Source organism: Pogoniulus pusillus, chromosome Z, assembly GCF_015220805.1.
Source record: "Pogoniulus pusillus isolate bPogPus1 chromosome Z, bPogPus1.pri, whole genome shotgun sequence".
Lineage (NCBI taxonomy): Eukaryota > Metazoa > Chordata > Aves > Piciformes > Lybiidae > Pogoniulus > Pogoniulus pusillus.
In genome coordinates this window covers 25999540-26018963 of record NC_087309.1, presented here as the reverse complement: position 1 = coordinate 26018963, position 19424 = coordinate 25999540, and the positions used below count along the sequence as shown (strand labels likewise).

The following is a 19424-nucleotide window of genomic DNA, read 5'->3' as shown; positions in this document are numbered from 1 at the left end:
ATCTGCTTTGAGATAAATACGCTGATGTTGCAGGAGCTCTGGGCTTGCTCTCAAGATAAATTCATTTATATTGGAGCAAAACACCTGCCTTTGTGTCATCATGAAAACAGCTTCCTATTGTTAAGCACAATTCAGTCTTAGACAAGATTCTTTTTTTTTCCCACCACCTCTGCAGGAGAGGAACAGATGTCCTTACCAGCCAAAAGGAGCTTCTTCCCTCCTCATCTACCTAGCTTATATTTCCAAGTCATAAACACTAAAACTCTACAGTCAATTTTCTAGAGTTTATTGTTCCATCACAATAGTCCCTTCTCACAGCCACCCAATGCTCAGGATTACTTTATATGACTCTTGTTGACTGAAAACAACAGATTTACACTAGGATTGTACCCAGAGTTTCCATATATTCATCACAGATAGCACCATCATGGGTTCCTCCAGATCATTAGTACACCACACTAGTTATGGGACACTGACCCAGCTCCAAAACTTCCCATATGTCTCATCAATAAACAGCGTTCATACATTTTGTGGGAAAGAGCAAAGACTCCGCTCAGTATCATGGCTGTTCCCCCAAGGGCTGGGCAATGACTAACATTTCACAACATTGATAAGATGAACGCCTGCCTTGCCAACAGGTAATATAATTGTGTCTGCTGTGGAATGCAATGTTGAGATTTTTGGAGGAACTGGAACAAGCTAGGAGAGACAGGGAAGGGCAAGGCAAGTACTTGTAAAAATGTTGTGTAGTACCTCAAAAAACTCTTAAAAGGTTTTGGCTTAATGTGTCACCAAACTTTGGATGCAGAATGAGAGTCAGCTGCAAAGCCCCAGTGAAGTTAATGACTCATATTTGCTGTAAATTGCCACACCCTCTTTGTTCAACATTCGAAATTCAATGCAGCAAGGTAAAATAGAATAAAACAGATCTTACCTGATGATGCTGAAGAATCATAAGTACTTCTGTCCTTTCTATTTATCTTGAAGGGCTGAATGTCCTTTTCCCTGTAAGTTCCAAACCCTTCAAAGCTTCTTCTTTTATTCCCACTTGCATCATTGTCCCGCTTCTCACTTGAGGAATTCATTTCACCAAACACATCCAGGGACTCTGACCTTCCATTACTCTCAGTATTACCAGAGTATCTCTTTGTGCAAGAGTCAATGGGATCATTGCTTGAGTCACTTTTATCTTTACTCTGTGTCCACTGCTGGGCATCAGAAAGTGATAACGTAGAGAGTGTATCCACTTCAAAGTTACTCTTTGAGCCTTTGTGTCCAGTTTCACAATGCTGGTGCTTCTGCTTCTCCTTATGCTTGCTTTTTTCATTGAGCAAGGAGAGGTCTTTATCTGAGCTGCTTAGCCTTTCATTGATTGCATGGCTGGAGAAGCCAGTGGACTTGCTAGCAAAGAGACCACTCAGATCTTCATGTGTCCCCAATATCCTCTCATCCTTATGCTTGTGCTTATGTTTGTGTTTTCTTTTGTGAAGTCGGCCACTTGAAAGGCTTGTTCCTCCAGCCTTTGGAGGAGCCAAAGAAGACGGCATATCTCCAAGGCCCATTCCCACAGGTGTCTGTAGGTGCACACCATGTTTAGCTTTATGCTTGGCAGTGGTGGACATCTTCATATGAGAGCTTGCATGGAATTGGGGTGGGGGCACGGTAGGTCTCATAAATGGGGAAGCCGCTCCAAGCGTGTGAGACAGATACAAAGGAGCTGGATACTGACCATAGTAACCAAGGTTCATCATAGGCATTGATGTGTAAGGCATTCCATAGGGTGCATAGTAACTCCCACTGGGAATAGGGTAACCGAACCCTTGTAAAAAAGGCACCTTTGTCATGGTGTCATTGGTTTTGGCAGGTCTACCACGCTTCTTCTTAGACTTCATGTCAGAAGTCCTGCGAAGATAAAGCAATGGGTCATACTGGATATATGGCACAGGGTAGTAGTGATCAAAATTAATCCTGAAGATGCTGGGATATGGATTTTCATGATAAAATGTGTAACTTCTATGGGAAATCCTGAACACTTGAAACTTATTGACGAGTTCCTCCAGGTCTGCCAGAAACTGGAGGTCATCTCTGTTCTGCAGACTTTTCCTTTTCCTCTTGTGCTTTGGCTTTTTAATACTCTCATGAGAGAGAAAGTTATCCACAATGAGATGTTTCTGCCGGTGACCATGCCTATTCTTTGTGCTGGTGTCAGATGGAATAGCCTCTGGATTGTCCAGGGTGCAGAAATCAAAGGAGTATCTCCGTCGGGATTCTGAGCTCTTCTCAGCTTGGTCAGAAGTGCTGTTGTTGTCTGTACCTATCCCGCTGTCACTCGGTATGGTTTCCTCACTGTGTGACTCACTCACCGGTGACAGCGTGACTTCTTTCAGAGAACCTATTTCACAGAGGTGGGAGGGTGAATTAGCCATTAACCTGGGTGGAGACAGCTTCCAAGTTCCACTGTGCATTCCTTTCTGGGTTTTTGTAGGAAGAGCACTGATAGGTTGGAGATTTGGCATAGTTTTTAATTCTGAAAAATTAGTCTCAGTGCTTGCAGGGCTAAGGTTGCCATTAGTCCCCACTAGCTGTGTTGAAAGTGGATGAATAGCTGCTGGTGACGATGTCACAAGTGACTGCAGGTTGGAAGGCACTGCTGGGTTTTCTGGCTGGCTGGAAACAGGCCTTGAGTGCTTGATGGCTGTTTTAGGTTCTTCTGTCTGAGGGTGCAGTTCTGCTCTTGGCTTTCTGCCCCTTTTTTTACCAATGTAGATAGTCCCTCTCTTGCTGACATTGATCTGCTTCCCTAATCTGGCATCAATGGTGGCTGGCCCAGCACTAGATGGTGGCTGGACTTTTGCTTTCAGAGTTATGCTGCTGGAGCAGGAGGACAAGATCTGATTGAGAATATTCTTCCTTTTGAGAGTCTTCATTTTATTGATGGTCTTGATGGTCTTCTTATCCAAGACACCGAGCTTCCCGACCTTTTTGTGAAATTTGAGCTCACTGATGGACTTGTCCTCTCCCGGGACCATCTGAGCTAATTTGGCCAGATTCCGTCTCCTCTTTCTTTTTTTCGTTCCTGGAAATTCACGACTGATTGGACTCACTGGGCTGGTGGATGTTCCCTCATGAATGGTTTCAACAGTGAGCAAAGGCTGTTTCTTTGGTCGTCCTCTTTTTTTCTTGATAGGTGTGATCACAGTAAGACTGTCTGTATTGGTATACAGAGGGCTGGATGGTGTGATAGGATAGGCTGAAGGAGGCTCCACCATCAGCTTCTCAGATGTTGTCATAGAGGTCTCCTGAAGTATAGATTTAGGTTTGCTGCAGGTCCATCGCCGTTTAGCTGCATGTTTAGGATGCTGGACATCAGATAATTTGCCAGCTGTGGGAAGATCAGTGGGCAGGAGAGTGGATGTCATAGGTACAGATTTTCTGAGTCTGGTGGCACCATTGAGAGAAGCTTTGTCAGTGAGCACACTGCTGTCAATAGTTACTAAGGAGGACTCATTTTCAATTACTTTTCCTGGCTTTGTGACTCGAAGATCTTTTTTATTCCCCTCTGGATGAGAGCCAGTCTTGTTTGTTACTTCACAACCCATAGCAATTCCAGAAGGTAAGCTCTTCTCCTGTGTAGCTTTGTCTATGAAAGATTTTGTGGACTGTCTTTTTTTCCTTTTGTGGCTGGACATATCTGTTGTTGGAGACTTTATTGGAATAGTAATTCGCACATGACTGGTGTCGCTTTCACAACTGCTAGTAGAAGTGGGATTCTGCTTCAATGGTGACGTATCCAACACACTATCCATCGAGTAAGACTCCTTTTTCCCTTCCATGCTGTCATGCGATTTGCTGTCAAATGCTTTCTGAGCACTCTTCACCCATTCAATGTCTGCAGTTTGGATGGTTTGACTTATCAAGTCCTTTTTACTGGATTTCTTCTTTGTACTCCCAGTGGGCTGGTCAGGGGCCTCCAGCTGCACACCTCCATCTTGATCAGCAAGAGGCAAAAGTCCATTGCACTCAGAGATGCTGCTTGGCTGGGTAGCAGCGCTGATGTTGTTGGGTGAGGGAACTGCACTACAGATGGCAAGCTCTTTACTGCTGGCACAGAGCTGCCCCCATGTGCTGCTGGCACAGGACTTCTTTGCTTGAGATTTGCTGAAGGAAACTCCTGGCTCCGGGGTGGGGACCTTAGTGGCACTAACTGCTTCTCGGCTAGCTTCGGTGTTGATGAAGCAACTTTGAGAAGTAGATCCAGTATCAGGGCTTGTTGACCAGTCAAGATGGTGCTGGTTGCTACTTTTCTGCTGGTGCTTTGATTTTAAGGTGTCATTGGTGAAGTCTGGTTGGAGGCCTGGGTCATAGTGAAGAGAAGAATGTTTTTGTGGCCTATCGTACACCTGGAAAAACGAACAGAAAAGAAAAGAAGTTTAGTGACCTATTCATTACACACGGTTGCATCTTTTCCTTTCAACACTGAATAACAACTCTTCTTAACAATTGTCCCTACAAGGAGCAGGAGACTTTATAAAGTCACTCCTTATATTTGAGTGAAATTTGCATTTAATTATATGCTCTGTAAACAAGTTTTGTTTTGTTTTCCCATTCTAAAGACAATTGAAATATTTCTATATATGCTGAATTGCTAAGGAAATGTATTCTATTGCTTTTTGATTTAAGACACAAGTGAAATATTCCCTTTCAGTGGATGAATGATGTAACTCAGCCTCCTGGTGAGAATTCCTTTTTCCTAAAATATGTCTCATAGAACTTGCTGCTCAACAACAGCAATTAAGTTCATTGTTATAAACAGTGAAAATGAAACATTATCATGGAAGTTGTAACAACATGAGGAAAACCCATGGGTCCACTTCCCTATGAAGACAGAATCTGTAAAGATTTACTTGCTTAAACTGCCACATTGAAGTCATCCCCATAAATTTATTCCTTAAAATCACATGGCTAATGTTGAGTGCATGAGGCACACGAGGCAGGTTCAAGGTATCTGCATGATACCCTTTCCATTTTAATAATCTGCTACTTGCAATGTTCATAAGAGGTATTTTCAATATGATTCCTAATCCTACAGCAGCTCTTCAAATCACAGAGGTTACAGTACAAGCAGAATTACCTTGAAAACTGTTACAAAGAGCAAAACAGTCTGGGTTTTTTTTCTTGGTGGGCCTCCTTTAAGTAAAGAAGTTTTATTTGTTTCAGCTGTAAGCTTTTGAAAAAAAACTGTAAGAAAAGACTGTAATAATAACTTGTTTGTTTGTTCATTTTCACTTTCACTAACTGCCTTCTCCCAGCCCTTTGTTTTCTCCTGTAGTATTTAGGATCTTATTTGTAAAGCTCTGGATCAAAATGTGCGATTAATTTCATACACCTAGGCACCCAAACAACTATTCTTAGCAAACTTCAATGACACCATTCAAAATGCCAAATAAATGATGAAACACTTATATGTGTAACCAAGGAAAGAATAACAGAAAACACCTGCTAAGGGTCCCGTGTTTCTGCAAACACTCTGTTGCAATTAAGTTTCTATCAGTGGCATTACATTACAAGTTCATTTGGGGTGTTTGCAAGAGTAAGTTTTGGGGCAAAGAGACTAAGAGAGTTCTGAAAAGGGAAATGAGGTGCTACCAGTTCTGGAAAACTGTAGAGAGATTTGAAAAGTACTAAGCACCCCCTAAGCCCATGGTGCAATATTTAGTGACCATCAAGCATCATGTTATTGATTAATTGATGTTTAGATATTCTTCATATGAATATAAAAATGGACATGTGGCTCTTTTTGGAATAAGCATTAGTGACAAAGTTGTTCTGATCCATTGTTTGAGGAATAATGAGGGACTCTTAAGTCCTGTGGATAGCTCAGCTGTCATGCACATGAATCAGCCGTGCAAAGGGAAAGCAGAGATTTCCAGGAATTGTGGAGTGAGAATATGAAAGCACGCAGGTGTGCAGAAGCTGCAGATGTCGTGGGTGAAAGACACCCATCTTCCTCAGCCTGAGAAAAGAGCCAAAAGCATAAACATCCCTCAGGGGAATGAATCAGTTGTTCCTCCTCCTCCTTGCAATAGCTTCCCTTATGTGAGCCACACAACACACAGCAACCACAACCACACTGCTGATACTTTCTTTAAGAAAATGGAGCCCACCTGCATCCACATCCTTGGGATGAGGCAAGGGAGGGTCAAGAAGAAATCTGCAACACTGGCACTGACATTTTAAATTTTGTTGTTGGTGTTTTTGTTTGTTTGTTTGTTTTATTGTCATAAAGCTCCTGAGCTTCATTTTACCACAGTTGTTTGGGGCTTCTCTTGTACCCAGGCCATCAGTCTAAGTACACTGTCAGCTGGACACAAGTATGTGTATGGGAAATGGCCTTTCTCTGGCGAGAAGATGAGTACCCTCTGCTGAAACCTCACATGAAACATCATCTTCCCAAGGTACCATGATTTCTGACTTAGAAAAGCCCTGAAATTATGAGCTGAGACTTCTATTGACCAATAAAGGATGAAGCTCAATCTGCATAGATTTTGACCTTACAGCTGCAATCAAAGCTACTTCTTACACTCATGTTATTTCTGAATTGCTGAGCTGTGAAACTAAATGATCTGAACATTTTCTTTTGGAAAAAAAATTTAATGTACAAAAAAATTAAGAGGGTTAACAGTAGTGAGTAAAAACATCATGAGACAGCAGGACTCTGGTCCCTTCAAGTACACCACATGCACACACAGAGCTTTTGTTTAAAAGATGCAATAATCTCTGATCCATATTTCAAGGCAGTTAATGGGAGCTCAGAACTCAGAAGCTACATCATTGACAAATGCTGATATATAATTTGGTTCATCCATCCTCATTTCCTTGGCTGGCACACTATAAAAAGAAGATGATGTGGCTTCCAACATGTCTGTAATAGTAGCCCTATCATCCCTCCAGTGCCACAAGTCACCAAAACATCTATCTTACAATTCATGAGAAATATATGCCTATGTCATGAAAGGCGCAAGCTCTGGAGGCATTTTATCACACAGGTAAGCATTGCAATTGCAACAGGCCTTCAACAAATGACCAGTGTGCGAGGACAGGGGAGTCCATTTCCTCAGTAGAATGTCAAAATTATGTTATCTGCTCAAGCACCTAACAGTCCATTGGGTTTCCTCATGGAACTTCTTCCAGTGTAATATTTACTATTTGCTCTACCTTGTCAGACACATCCATAACACTTCAAAATAAATCTTGTGCAGCGTAGAAACCAGAATCTGCAGCAGATTGGTTTTCACAGGCTACAATATATATGTGGGGACTGTTTACCTTAAAGCCCTGCTATATCAGTTGAAAATATTGCAGCCAAATGTATTTTATTATCTGTGTATGCATGTGGGTTGCTGTCTCATTCCATTGGTCCTAATGTTTAGGCTTCAGTGTTGCCTGCTGGATGAGCATCACCTTAGGAAGCCAGTCCAGCTAACGTAGGCCTCTGATGAACTAGCAGAAGATGCTAAGGCTGAAAGGGAATGTAAAAGAGAGCTACATGCTCTGCAGTCCCCCTTGCCAGAGGGAGACGAACAGAGCAACCAAGAAGAATGGATGCAGGTGCCTGCCAGAAGGGGCAAGGGAAAACCCTTCCAGCCATCTTCACATCCCCAGCTGCCCTTACATAACAGATATAGGGCACTAGAGGTTGAGGATGAGGTGATCCTGGAGCAGGCAGAAGCATCACTGTCTGGGAGGGCAACTGAAACAAACCAGTTGCCCCCTCACATCAGAACAAGTACCCAGAAGAAAAAGAGGAGGGTAATTGTTATTGGTGATTCCCTTCTGCAGGGAACAGAGGGCCCCATATGCCAGCCACACCCCTTCCACAGGGAGCTCTGCTGCCTCCCTGGAGCCCGGGTCAGGGATGTTACCAGGAGGCTGCCTACTGTAGTGCAGCCCTCTGATTACTATCCCTTATTAGTTATACAGGCAGGGAATGATGAGATTAATAACAGAGAGCTAAAAGCTATCAAAAGGGACTTTAAGACACTGGGGAAAGCAGTTGAGGGAGCAGGGGCACAGGTAATCTTTTCATCTATACCCTTAGTCACAGGCTGGAATACAGAGAAGAATAGGAAAGCGTATTTGATGAACAGGTGGCTCAGAGGTTGGTGCCTCCAACATAACTTTGGATTCTTTGATCTTGGGGAACTTCATCTTGCCACAGGTCTGCAATCAGCAGATGGGATACAACTATCACAGAAGGGGAGAAGGACTCTGGCACATAAGCTGGCTGGGCTTGTTGAGAGGGCTTTAAACTAGAGTGGAAGGGGGAGGGGGTTAAACATGACAGCACCAGAGATAAATCAAAGGGAATTGAGGACAGTAGGCTAGAGGTAGGCATAAAAGCAGCAGCCCAGCTGAAGTGCATGTACACTAATGCACGCACTGTGGGTAACAAACAAGAGGAGCTGGAAGCTCTGGTGCTGGAGGAAAGCTATGATATTGTCGCCATCACTGAAACGTGGTGGGATGGCTCACATGATGGGAGTGCTGTAATCAATGGCTACAGACTCTTCAGGAGAGAGAGGCAAGGGAGAAAGGGCAGGGGAGTAGCTCTGTGTATTAGGGATGCTCTGGATGTCATGGAGGTAGAAATCAAAGATGATCAAGTTGAGTCATTATGGGTGAGACTTAAGGTGAAGGCTAACAAGACTGATATCCTGGTTGGAGTCTGTTACAGACCACCCAACCAGGAAGAAGAGGTTGATTTATTACTCTTTAAGCAACTGGAGGCTGCCTCAAGATCACCTGCCCTTGTTCTGGTGGGCGACTTTAACCTACCAGACATCTGCTGGGACTTAAACACTGCAGAGAAGAAGCAGTCTAGAAGGTTTCTGCAATGTGTGGAAGACAACTTCCTATCCCAGCTGTTACGTGAGCCTACCAGGGGGACAGCCCTGCTTGACCTGCTGCTCACAAATAGAAAGGGGCTGGTGGGGGATGTGGTGGTTGGAGGCTGCCTGGGGTCCAGTGACCATGAAATTATAGAGTTTTCAATACATGGAGAAACCAGGAGGGGCATCAACAGAACCTCCACACTGGACTTCCGAAGGGCAGACTTCAGCCTATTTAAGGAACTAATTCAGAAAACAAAGGGGTCCAGGAAGGTTGGACCTGTTTCAAGAAAGAACTCCTGAAGGCACAGGAGCAGGCAGTGCCACTGAGCCGGAAGATGAGCCAAAGAGGGAGGAAGCCAGGCTGGATGGGCAGGGAGCTGCTGAAGGAATTAAAGATTAAAAAGAGAGTGTATCACCTTTGGAAAAGAGGGGAGGTGTCCCAGGAGAAGTTCAAGGAGGTTGCTAGGTCTTGTAGATGAAAAATTAGAAAGGCAAAAGCCCACTTGGAGCTCAGGCTGGCCACGGCTGTCAAGGAAAATAAAAAATGTTTTTTTAAATATATGAATGACAAGAGAAGGGCCAAGGACAAGCTCCAGTCCTTGTTAGATGGAGAGGGGAATATAGTGACAAAGGATGAGGAAAAGGCAGAGGTGCTTAACACCTTCTTTGCCTCAATCTTCAACAGTGGGACAGGTTGTCTCCAGGACAGCTGGACTCCTGAAGTGGTGGATGGAGTCAGGGACCAGTACAGTCCCCCTCTAATCCATGTGGAAGCAGTAAAGGACCTGCTGCATCATTTGGATCCTCACAGGTCCATGGGACCGGATGGGATCCACCCTAGGGTGCTGAGAGAGCTGGCAGCTGAGCTGGCCAAGCCACTCTCCATCATTTATCAGCAGCCCTGGCTCACTGGAGAGGTCCCTGAAGACTGGAAGCTGGCCAATGTGATACCCATTCACAAGAAGGGTTGTAAGGAGGAGCCAGAAAACTACAGACCTGTCAGCCTGACCTCAGTGCCAGGCAAGGTCATGGAACAGGTCATCTTGGGTGCCATCACAAAGCACCTACAGGATAGCCAAGGGATCAGGCCCAGCCAGCATGGGTTTAGGAAGGGCAGGTCCTGCCTCACCAACCTGATCTCCTTTTATGATCAGGTTACCTGCCTGGTGAATGTGGGGAAGGCTGTGGATGTAGTCTACTTGGACTTCAGCAAAGCCTTTGACACTGTCTGCCACAAGAAGCTCCTAGGCAAGCTGGCAGCTCATGGTTTGGATAGATTCACTCTGTGCTGGATCAAGAACTGGCTGGATGGCAGAGCCCAGAGAGTGGTGGTGAATGGTGCCACATCCAGTTGGCAGCTGTCACTAGTGGTGTTCCCCAGGGATCAGTGCTGGGCCCAGTCCTGTTCAATATCTTTATTGATGACCTGGACGAGGGCATTGAGTCCAGCATCAGTAAGTTTGCAGATGACACCAAGCTAGGAGCAGGTGTTGATCTGTTGGAAGGTAGAAGAACCCTGCAGAGGGACCTGGACAGGCTGGATGGGTGGGCAGAGGCCAATGGGATGAGATTTAACAAGGCCAAGTGCAGGGTTCTGCACTTTGGCCACAACAACCCCAAGCAGCGCTATAGGCTGGGGACTAAGTGGCTGGAGAGCAGCCAGGAGGAAAGGGACCTGGGGGTACTGATAGATAGTAAGCTGAAGATGAGGCAGCAGTGTGCCCAGGTGACCAAGAGAACCAATGGCATCCTGGCCTGCATCAGGAACAGTGTGGCCAGTAGGACAAGGGAGGTTATTCTTGCCCTGTACTCAGCACTGGTCAGGCCACACCTGGAGTACTGTGTCCAGTTCTGGGCCCCTCAATTCAAGAAAGATGTTGAGGTGCTGGAACATGTCCAGAGAAGGGCAACAAAGCTGGTGAGGGGCCTGGAGCACAAATCCTATGAGGAGAGGTTGAGGGAGCTGGGCCTGTTTAGCCTGCAGAAGAGGAGGCTCAGGGGTGATCTTATTACTGTCTACAACTACCTGAAGGGGCATTGTAGCCAGGTGGGGGTTGGCCTCTTCTCCCAGGTAACCAGCAATAGAACAAGGGGACACAGTCTCAAGTTGTGCCAGGGGAGGTATAGGCTGGATGTTAGGAAGAAGTTCTTCCCAGAGAGAGTGATTTCCCATTGGAATGGGCTGCCCAGGGAGGTGGTGGAGGCACCGTCCCTGGGGGTCTTCAAGAAAAGACTGGATGAGGCACTTAGTGCCATGGTCTAGTTGATTGGTTAGGGCTGGGTGATAGGTTGGCCTGGATGATCTTGGAGGTCTCTTCCAACCTGGTTGATTCTATGATTCTATGATTCTATGCCAGAGCTGTCAGTACAGTGAGGGCAAACAGAGCTCGTCAGAAACCTGTATCTTGATGCCTTTCATATCAATTTATTTGAGTGTAAATATGCAATAAACTGCACCTCCATAGGTCTTGGCAAGGCACTGTTGACTTGAACAGCTGCAGTGCAGCCAAGACTGGCATCAAGAATAGCAGAGGTTTTCATGAAAATGGGAAGATTTGCCTTTATTTATTTTTTGTTGTTTATGAGACACTAAAAATACGTCAAAATCCAGTGCCTCACTCTTTTGTGTAGCTTGTTGTCTCATTAAGTGGGATTTTCTTCAGCATCTAGACATTCGGAACTGAGTTTCTTCCTTTTTTTTTTTTTTTTTTTTTTTTTCCCTGAAAGTAAAGGTGTAACTTTACCCATGTAATTTTACTACATCTCACCAGACTTAGTCAATATTTCTCTAGACAGTCAACATATTGATTGTGTTTACAGGATAATAACCACTTCTTTCCTTGAAAGAAAATAAAGCTGACATAAAAAAACTATCATTTTTTGTAGCTGCAAAGAAGGTTGTGCAACATGATCCAGCACATACTAAACCATAGACTAAAAAATTCTCTTAATAGTAGTATATAATTTTAATGTCAGTTTCAGTCCTCTGCTTTGGCAGTGGTGGGTAAACTTATAAGCAGGATACATCCTTGTATAGGGTTAACACTCCTGGGGGAGTGACCCTGAACCTGACCCTAGGGGTCTTGGCCCCTCCTCAGGGGTGGGCCACACTCCAGGTGATGGTTAGCCCACTCCCCCCACTTCCTGTGGTATAAAAGACAGGAGTTCTCCTGTCTCTTTCTCTTTTTTTTCGCCCTCTTGCTCCCTACCTGCGTTCATGACCGCACACACACACTGATACTGCATACCAGCCACGAGGCAGAGACACCATCACACTACTCGGGTTGTATCCATCCCTGTTTTGTATTTTGCTGTTTTCCCTTCCTTATCCTTTGTAAACTCCCCTACCTCCAATCCCTTTTTCTAAGTTATTGTTAAACTTTTCCTTTTTAACTTCCAAATCGAGTGAGATTGATTTATTGGGGTGTCCCTACCTTTTATCTCTCTCCCTGTCTTTTGGGGAAAGGAGGGGGAGGAGGGGAGGGCACTCTATAAACTCTATAAATTCTATAAATTGTCATTGGGTCTACCAAATTTATAAGAGTCTCTGGGAACCTGCATTTGAACCCAAGACAATTTATTTGGCGTCTCAACGTGGGGCAAAGGTAGAAAGAATTCTTTCAGAGAAGATTTGGAAGTTAAAAAATGGATATTCTGAAAGTCTTAATCATTAATGCTTTTGCATGGCTGTTGTGGGGCTGGCTGTTAAAGTTTATAAGTTACCATGTCTTCTGGATTGTCATTGATATGCTCTGGGAATATTCTAAGCATTTGCCTGCCCGAGTCTATGCCTATTTCCTGAATTCTGTTAGTAATATCACTGTGTTTAGAAATGTTTCTGGAACATGGAATCAATCTGAGTATATGCATTGGAGCACAGAAGCTCCAGATATTTTGGGCGAGAAATGGTACTGGATAGCTGTTATTTCACTGTGTGTAAATCTGGGTTTGGGAATTAATAAGATAGCGGTGAACTGGGACACGTGGAAATATCGGGTGGGCGCCGCCATTAGGGTGCTTAGGGGGAGGGGTGGTCCTCACTGCCCGAGCTGCAGTTGCGGGGGTTGGGCGACAGGTCAGGCCGTTCCGGCCGCCCCCAGCGCAGGCACCGCCCCTAGCGCGGCTCCGCCCCGAACTCCGCCTCCGGTCCCGCCCAGGGCAGCCCCCCGGACCCTGCCCCCTCAGCCCAGCCCCCTTCACCTAGCGCCAATTACCACGCGGCCAGCAAGATCAAATCAAAACCCTCCCGCAGATACCGATCCAGGGCAAGGGACCTCTTCGGGAACCAGCACCCCCCAGCAACAGCAACCAGCTGGAAATGGACCTGATAATGGAGTGATCCTTATCAGCTCCACGCCCAGAAAGGAAATCAGGCACATAAGGCAGGAGTATGCAAGGGCAAACGGACAGTCCCTTTTAGCCTGGCTTTTGAAATGCTGGGATGCAGGAGCAGAAACAGTGGACCTAGATCACAGGGAGGCGAAGCAGCTGGGATCCTTGTCGAGGGATGGAGGTGTGGATAAGGAGCTGGGAAGGCTCGATGGTACCCACTCACTTTGGGCCAGGCTTCTGATAGCTGTGAGGTACAGGTACCCGACTAAGGATGACATGATTTTCCATCCCCTTAGATGGACAGATATGGAACAGGGGATCTCATACCTGAGGCAAATGGCGGTTCAAGAGATAATTTATGGAGCCGACCAGAGGCCCTCGGACCCTGATGATGTCCGCATGAAGCCAGCCCTCTTAAAGAAACTGACTCAGTGTGCCCCTTCCACATATGCCCCTACACTGGGAGCACTGCTGCTGGGCAGAGACCCCAACAACCTTCCCACAATCAGGGAGTTTGTGAATGACCTAAGACAGTTTGAAGACAGTTTGTCGAGGAAAACCTTAATTGCCACTGTAGAGACCCTCACCCAAGAAATGAACGAGCTAAAAGCCTCTTTCTCTGAAATGCAGAAGGCAGAGGATGACTGCTCCTCACCTTCAGAATGGGTGCAAGTCTCAGCTATAAGGAACACACGCCGCCGTGCTCCTCCTCCTCCCCGCAGGAGACCAGCCCAGAGCAGACAGGGTACACACAGGGGGTCACTCTGGAGAACACTGTGTGACCATGGGGAAAACATGGATAGATGGCATGGCCAGCCCACCTCAGCTCTATCGGCCAGGGTAAGGGAAATGCAGGGGACAAACACAGGGAATAACTCCTCCAGAAGAGGGGTTGCCCCAGTGTCCCGCAGGCAGCGCTCTCGCTCAAGGGGTGGTGAAGCCAGTACCTCAGGTCCATGTGCCTCATGCAGTCACACTGCTCAGAATTAGAGGTGCCCTGTCTCCAGCCAGGCGGAGGCCAGGGATAACAGAGTATATTGGGACGTGTTTGTGAAATGGCCTGGCACTTCTGAAGCCGAGAAGTACAGAGCGTTGGTAGACACCGGTGCCCAATGCACTCTGATCCCCTCCAGCCACAGGGGGACAGATACTGTTACAATTGCAGGAGTCACAGGGGGGTCTCGGGAGTTGACTGTGCTGCAGGCTGAGATAAGCCTCACCGGGAATGTGTGGGAGAAGCACTCCATAGTAACTGGCCCTGATGCACCTTGCATCCTGGGGATCGACTTTCTCCGGGAAGGGTACTTTAAAGATCCGAAGGGGAACAAGTGGGCTTTTGGCATAGCAGCTGTAGAGACTGCAGACAAAGAGCAGCTGTCTATCATGCCTGGCTTGTCAGATGACCCTTCCGTGGTTGGTACCCACAAGGTGGAAGATGTTAAGTTACCTATTGCTTCTCGTGTAGTTCATCGCAGGCAATACCGCACCAACAGAGACTCCCTGCTACCCATACAGCAGCTGATTCGCCGCCTGGAGCAGCAGCTTGTCATCAGCAAGAGCCACTCGCCCTTCAACAGCCCGATATGGCCAGTGCGAAAGGAGACAGGGGAGTGGAGACTCACGGTGGATTTCCGAGGCCTGAATGAAGTGACTCCTCCAATCAGCGCAGCCGTGCCTGACATGTTGGAGCTGCAGTATGAACTGGAAACAAAGGAGGCCAAATGGTATGCCACAATTGACATTGCTAATGCTTTCTTCTCCATCCCCATTGCAGAAGAGTGTAGGCCGCAGTTTGCCTTCACCTGGAGAGGAGTCCAGTACCACTGGAACAGACTGCCTCAAGGGTGGAAGCACAGCCCTACAATCTGCCACAGCATCATCCAGACTGCACTGGAGAAGGGTGGAGCTCCGGAACATCTGCAGTACATCGATGACATCATTGTATGGGGTGAGACAGCAGAGGAGGTCTTCCAGAAGGGTGAGAAGATCATTAATATCCTGTTGGATGCAGGTTTTGCCATTAAGAGAAGCAAAGTGAAAGGGCCTGCCAGAGAGATCCAGTTCCTGGGAGTTCGATGGCAGGATGGCCGACGCCACATCCCTATGGATGTGGTGAATAAAGTGGCCACTATGGTGGAACCCACTAACCGGAAGGAGACACAATCCTTCCTGGGGTTTGTGGGCTTTTGGAAGATGCACATTCCCGGGTACAGTCAAGTTGTGAAACCCCTCTTTGACGTAACAAGAAAGAGAAATAACTTTGAGTGGGGACCTGAGCAGCAGGTGGCATTTGACCAGATCAAACGAGAGGTGCTCCATGCCATGGCCTTGGGACCAGTTCGAACCGGCCCAGAGATTAAGAACATTCTCTACACAGCAGCCGGTGAGAATGGTCCTAGCTGGAGCCTATGGCAGAAAGCTCCTGATGAGACAAGAGGCCGCCCACTCGGGTTCTGGAGCAAGGCGTACAAAGGCTCAGAGACCAAGTATACCCCCACAGAGAAAGAAATCCTAGCTGCCTATGAGGGAGTCAGAGCTGCCTCTGAGGTGATTGGGACGGAGTCACCACTCCTTTTAGCTCCAAGGCTTCCGGTCCTGACTTGGATGTTTAAAGGGAAGGGTTCGACTCCGCACCATGCCACAGATGCCACTTGGAGTAAGTGGATGGCTCTGATAACTCAGAGGGCTAGGATGGGGACTCTCGAGCGTCCAGGCATTGTAGAGGTCATCACCAACTGGCCAGAGGGCACTGACTTTGGAAAACCAGCAGAAGAGAAGACAGTGACCCGTGCCGAGGAAGCCCCTCCATACAGTGACCTTCCTGAGGAGGAAAAGGCATATGCTCTCTTCACAGATGGATCCTGCCGCCTGGTAGGCAGCAAGCGAAGATGGAAGGCTGCCGTCTGGAACCCCACACGCAGGGTTGCAGAGGCAAGAGATGGAGAAGGCGAATCCAGCCAGTATGCTGAGGTGAAAGCCATCCAGCTGGCCCTGGACATTGCAGAACGAGAGCAGTGGCCACTGCTATACATCTACACCGACTCATGGATGGTAGCAAATGCCTTATGGGGGTGGCTGAAGGAGTGGAAGAGAAATGATTGGCAGAGAAAAGGGAAGCCTATTTGGGCTGCTGATCTCTGGCAAGACATTTCTGCATGCCTGGACAAACTACCAGTTAAAATCCGACACATCAGTGCTCACATCCCAAAGAGCAGAGCCACTGAAGAGCAGCAGCATAACCACCAAGCTGACCAGGCTGCCCACATCTGCCAGATTGACCTGGACTGGAAGCACAAAGGTGAACTGTTCTTAGCTCGGTGGGCACATGACTCTTCTGGTCACCAAGGAAGAGATGCCACATACCAATGGGCCCGAGACAGATCCGTGGACATATCCATGGAGGCCATAACTCAGGTTATCCATGAATGTGACATCTGTGCCACCATAAAGCAAGCCAAGCGCATGAAGCCTTTGTGGTACGGGGGAAGGTGGTCAAAGTACAGGTATGGGGAGGCCTGGCAGATTGATTACATCACTCTGCCTCGGTCTCGTAGTGGCAAGCAGTATGTGTTAACCATGGTGGAGGGAAGCACGGGGTGGCTGGAAACCTACCCAGTACCTCATGCTACTGCCCGTAACACCATTCTGGGCCTGCAGAGCCACATCCTGTGGAGACACGGTACCCCCGAGAGAATTGAGTCAGACAATGGGACCCATTTCAAGAACCACCTTGTAAGCAACTGGGCAAAAGAGCATGGGATAGAATGGGTTTATCACATCCCATACTACCCACAGGCTGCAGGAAAGATTGAGCGACACAATGGTCTGCTGAAAACCACCCTGAAGGCTATGGGAGGTGGAACTCTCAGAAACTGGGAGAAGCACCTTGCAGAAGCCACTTGGCTGGTGAATAGCAGGGGATCAGTTAACAGAGCTGGTCCTGCTCAGTCTGCCCTACTGCCCACAGTTGAGGGAGATGGAGTTCCTGTAGTCTGTGAAAGGAATCTACTGGGAAAGACTGTGTGGGTTGCTCCTGCCTCTGGTGGGGGAAAACCTATCAAAGGGGTGGTATCTGCAGAGGGTCCTGGTCACACATACTGGGTGATGATGGAAACTGGTGTTATCGAGTGTGTCCCTCAGAGAAACCTCTCTTTAGCTGAAAAGGTTTTGAAATCTCAGAGTTGATTCCATGTGTTCCAGATACTTTCAGGTTATCTTGTATAATAGTTGTATCATAGTTGTGCAATACTTGTATCATAGTTGTGCAATACTTGTATTATAGTTCATAAGGGGTTACAAGTTGTTTTTGTAGTTATACCCTCACCACTACACGGCGTCCAACAGAACCTACATCACAGCAGCAGCTATCCAGAGTCCTACAGCATCGCATCACACCACGGCGTCCAACCAGAACCCTGCATCTGATTCGTCACTGATGCCCTGCAGTGAGAGACTGTTCCTGATTTCCCTCCAGAGGATGTCTACAGCCATCTCATCTACACCTGTTCCCCTGATGCCAGACATGAAGAGACTGTTCCTGATGTTTTCTTCGCAGAGGGAAAAGACTCTTTCCTGAGTACCAACAAGAACTGTTCCTGATTCACTGACTTTTTCTTCCGTTCCTGCCCTGCTCACATCTCAGCAACCTGCACCGGACCAGAGGAACACATCACCTTGGGATACAGCCGGGGACCAAGAAGGACTTCACGAACTCTTAACCCATGGACACTTTTCCCATCTTTGGAGAAGAAGACTGTTCTTAGGAAGGTGGAAGTGGTCTAACCAAGGGGTGGAATGTATAGGGTTAACACTCCTGGGGGAGTGACCCTGAACCTGACCCTAGGGGTCTTGGCCCCTCCTCAGGGGTGGGCCACACTCCAGGTGATGGTTAGCCCACTCCCCCCACTTCCTGTGGTATAAAAGACAGGAGTTCTCCTGTCTCTTTCTCTTTTTTTTCGCCCTCTTGCTCCCTACCTGCGTTCATGACCGCACACACACACTGATACTGCATACCAGCCACGAGGCAGAGACACCATCACACTACTCGGGTTGTATCCATCCCTGTTTTGTATTTTGCTGTTTTCCCTTCCTTATCCTTTGTAAACTCCCCTACCTCCAATCCCTTTTTCTAAGTTATTGTTAAACTTTTCCTTTTTAACTTCCAAATCGAGTGAGATTGATTTATTGGGGTGTCCCTACCTTTTATCTCTCTCCCTGTCTTTTGGGGAAAGGAGGGGGAGGAGGGGAGGGCACTCTATAAACTCTATAAATTCTATAAATTGTCATTGGGTCTACCAAATTTATAAGAGTCTCTGGGAACCTGCATTTGAACCCAAGACAATCCTGAATATGTACAGGATACTGCATCATACAGTGCATATGTACAGTGAATATGTACAGGATACTGCATCATACCCTCTCTACAGCAAGCAGGAGCATCCTCAATCAGATCAGGCCACCCAGAGCCCTGTCAAGCCTTGGCATCCTGGTCTGATCCTGCATCCTAGGGGCTGCTCTCCTCCCTAACAAGTCTATGTGCAGCGCTGGGTGCCCAATGATCCCTCATGTTCCACTCTGCAGTAAGCAACTAGATCAGGCTGCTGTGACCAGCAAGTTGAGGGAAGTGATTCTTCTGCTCTGCACTGCTTTGGTGAGACCTCACCTGCAATGTTGTGTCCAGCTCTGGAGTCCTCAGCACAGGAAAGACATGGACTTGTTAGAGCAGGTCCAGAGGAGGCCACAAAAACGATCAGAGTATTGGAACATCTCTGCTGGGAGGACAGGCTGAGTGTTGAGACTGTTCAGACTGGAGAAAAGAAGGCTCTAAAGAGACCTTTTTGTGGCATTTCAGTATTAAAAGAAAGCCTATAAGAAAGATAGTTACAGTGTTTTATCAAGGCCTGATGCAACCAGACAAGGGGGGATTGTTTTAAACTAAAAAGACTAGATACAAAGAAGAGTGAGGTGGCACAGTTTGCCCAGAGAGGTGACGGGTGTCCTATCCTAGGAAACGTTTCAAGTCAGAGTGGATGAGGTGGTGAGCAACCTGAAGCAGTTAAGAAATGTCCCTGTTCTTTGCAGAGAAGTTGGACTAGATGACCTTTAAACATCCCTTCCAACCCAAACCATTTTATGACTCTATGACACTAGCAGCTGAAAAGCAGTGGCCAGAGAGTAGAGGAGGTGAGATTCTGGGTTTAT

General features: G+C 47.0%; 1 protein-coding gene across 3 annotated transcripts in view; it reads right to left on the bottom strand.

Moving 5' to 3' along the window:
- SETBP1 (SET binding protein 1) overlaps positions 1 to 19424 on the bottom strand; it is a 321545-nt gene that overhangs the window by 82104 nt on the left and 220017 nt on the right. For all 3 annotated transcript variants that reach the window (XM_064140223.1, XM_064140225.1, XM_064140224.1), the window contains one exon: positions 935 to 4400. In XM_064140223.1, coding sequence (XP_063996293.1) covers positions 935 to 4400 — 3466 coding nt within the window. The remainder of the gene's footprint in view (positions 1 to 934; positions 4401 to 19424) is intronic.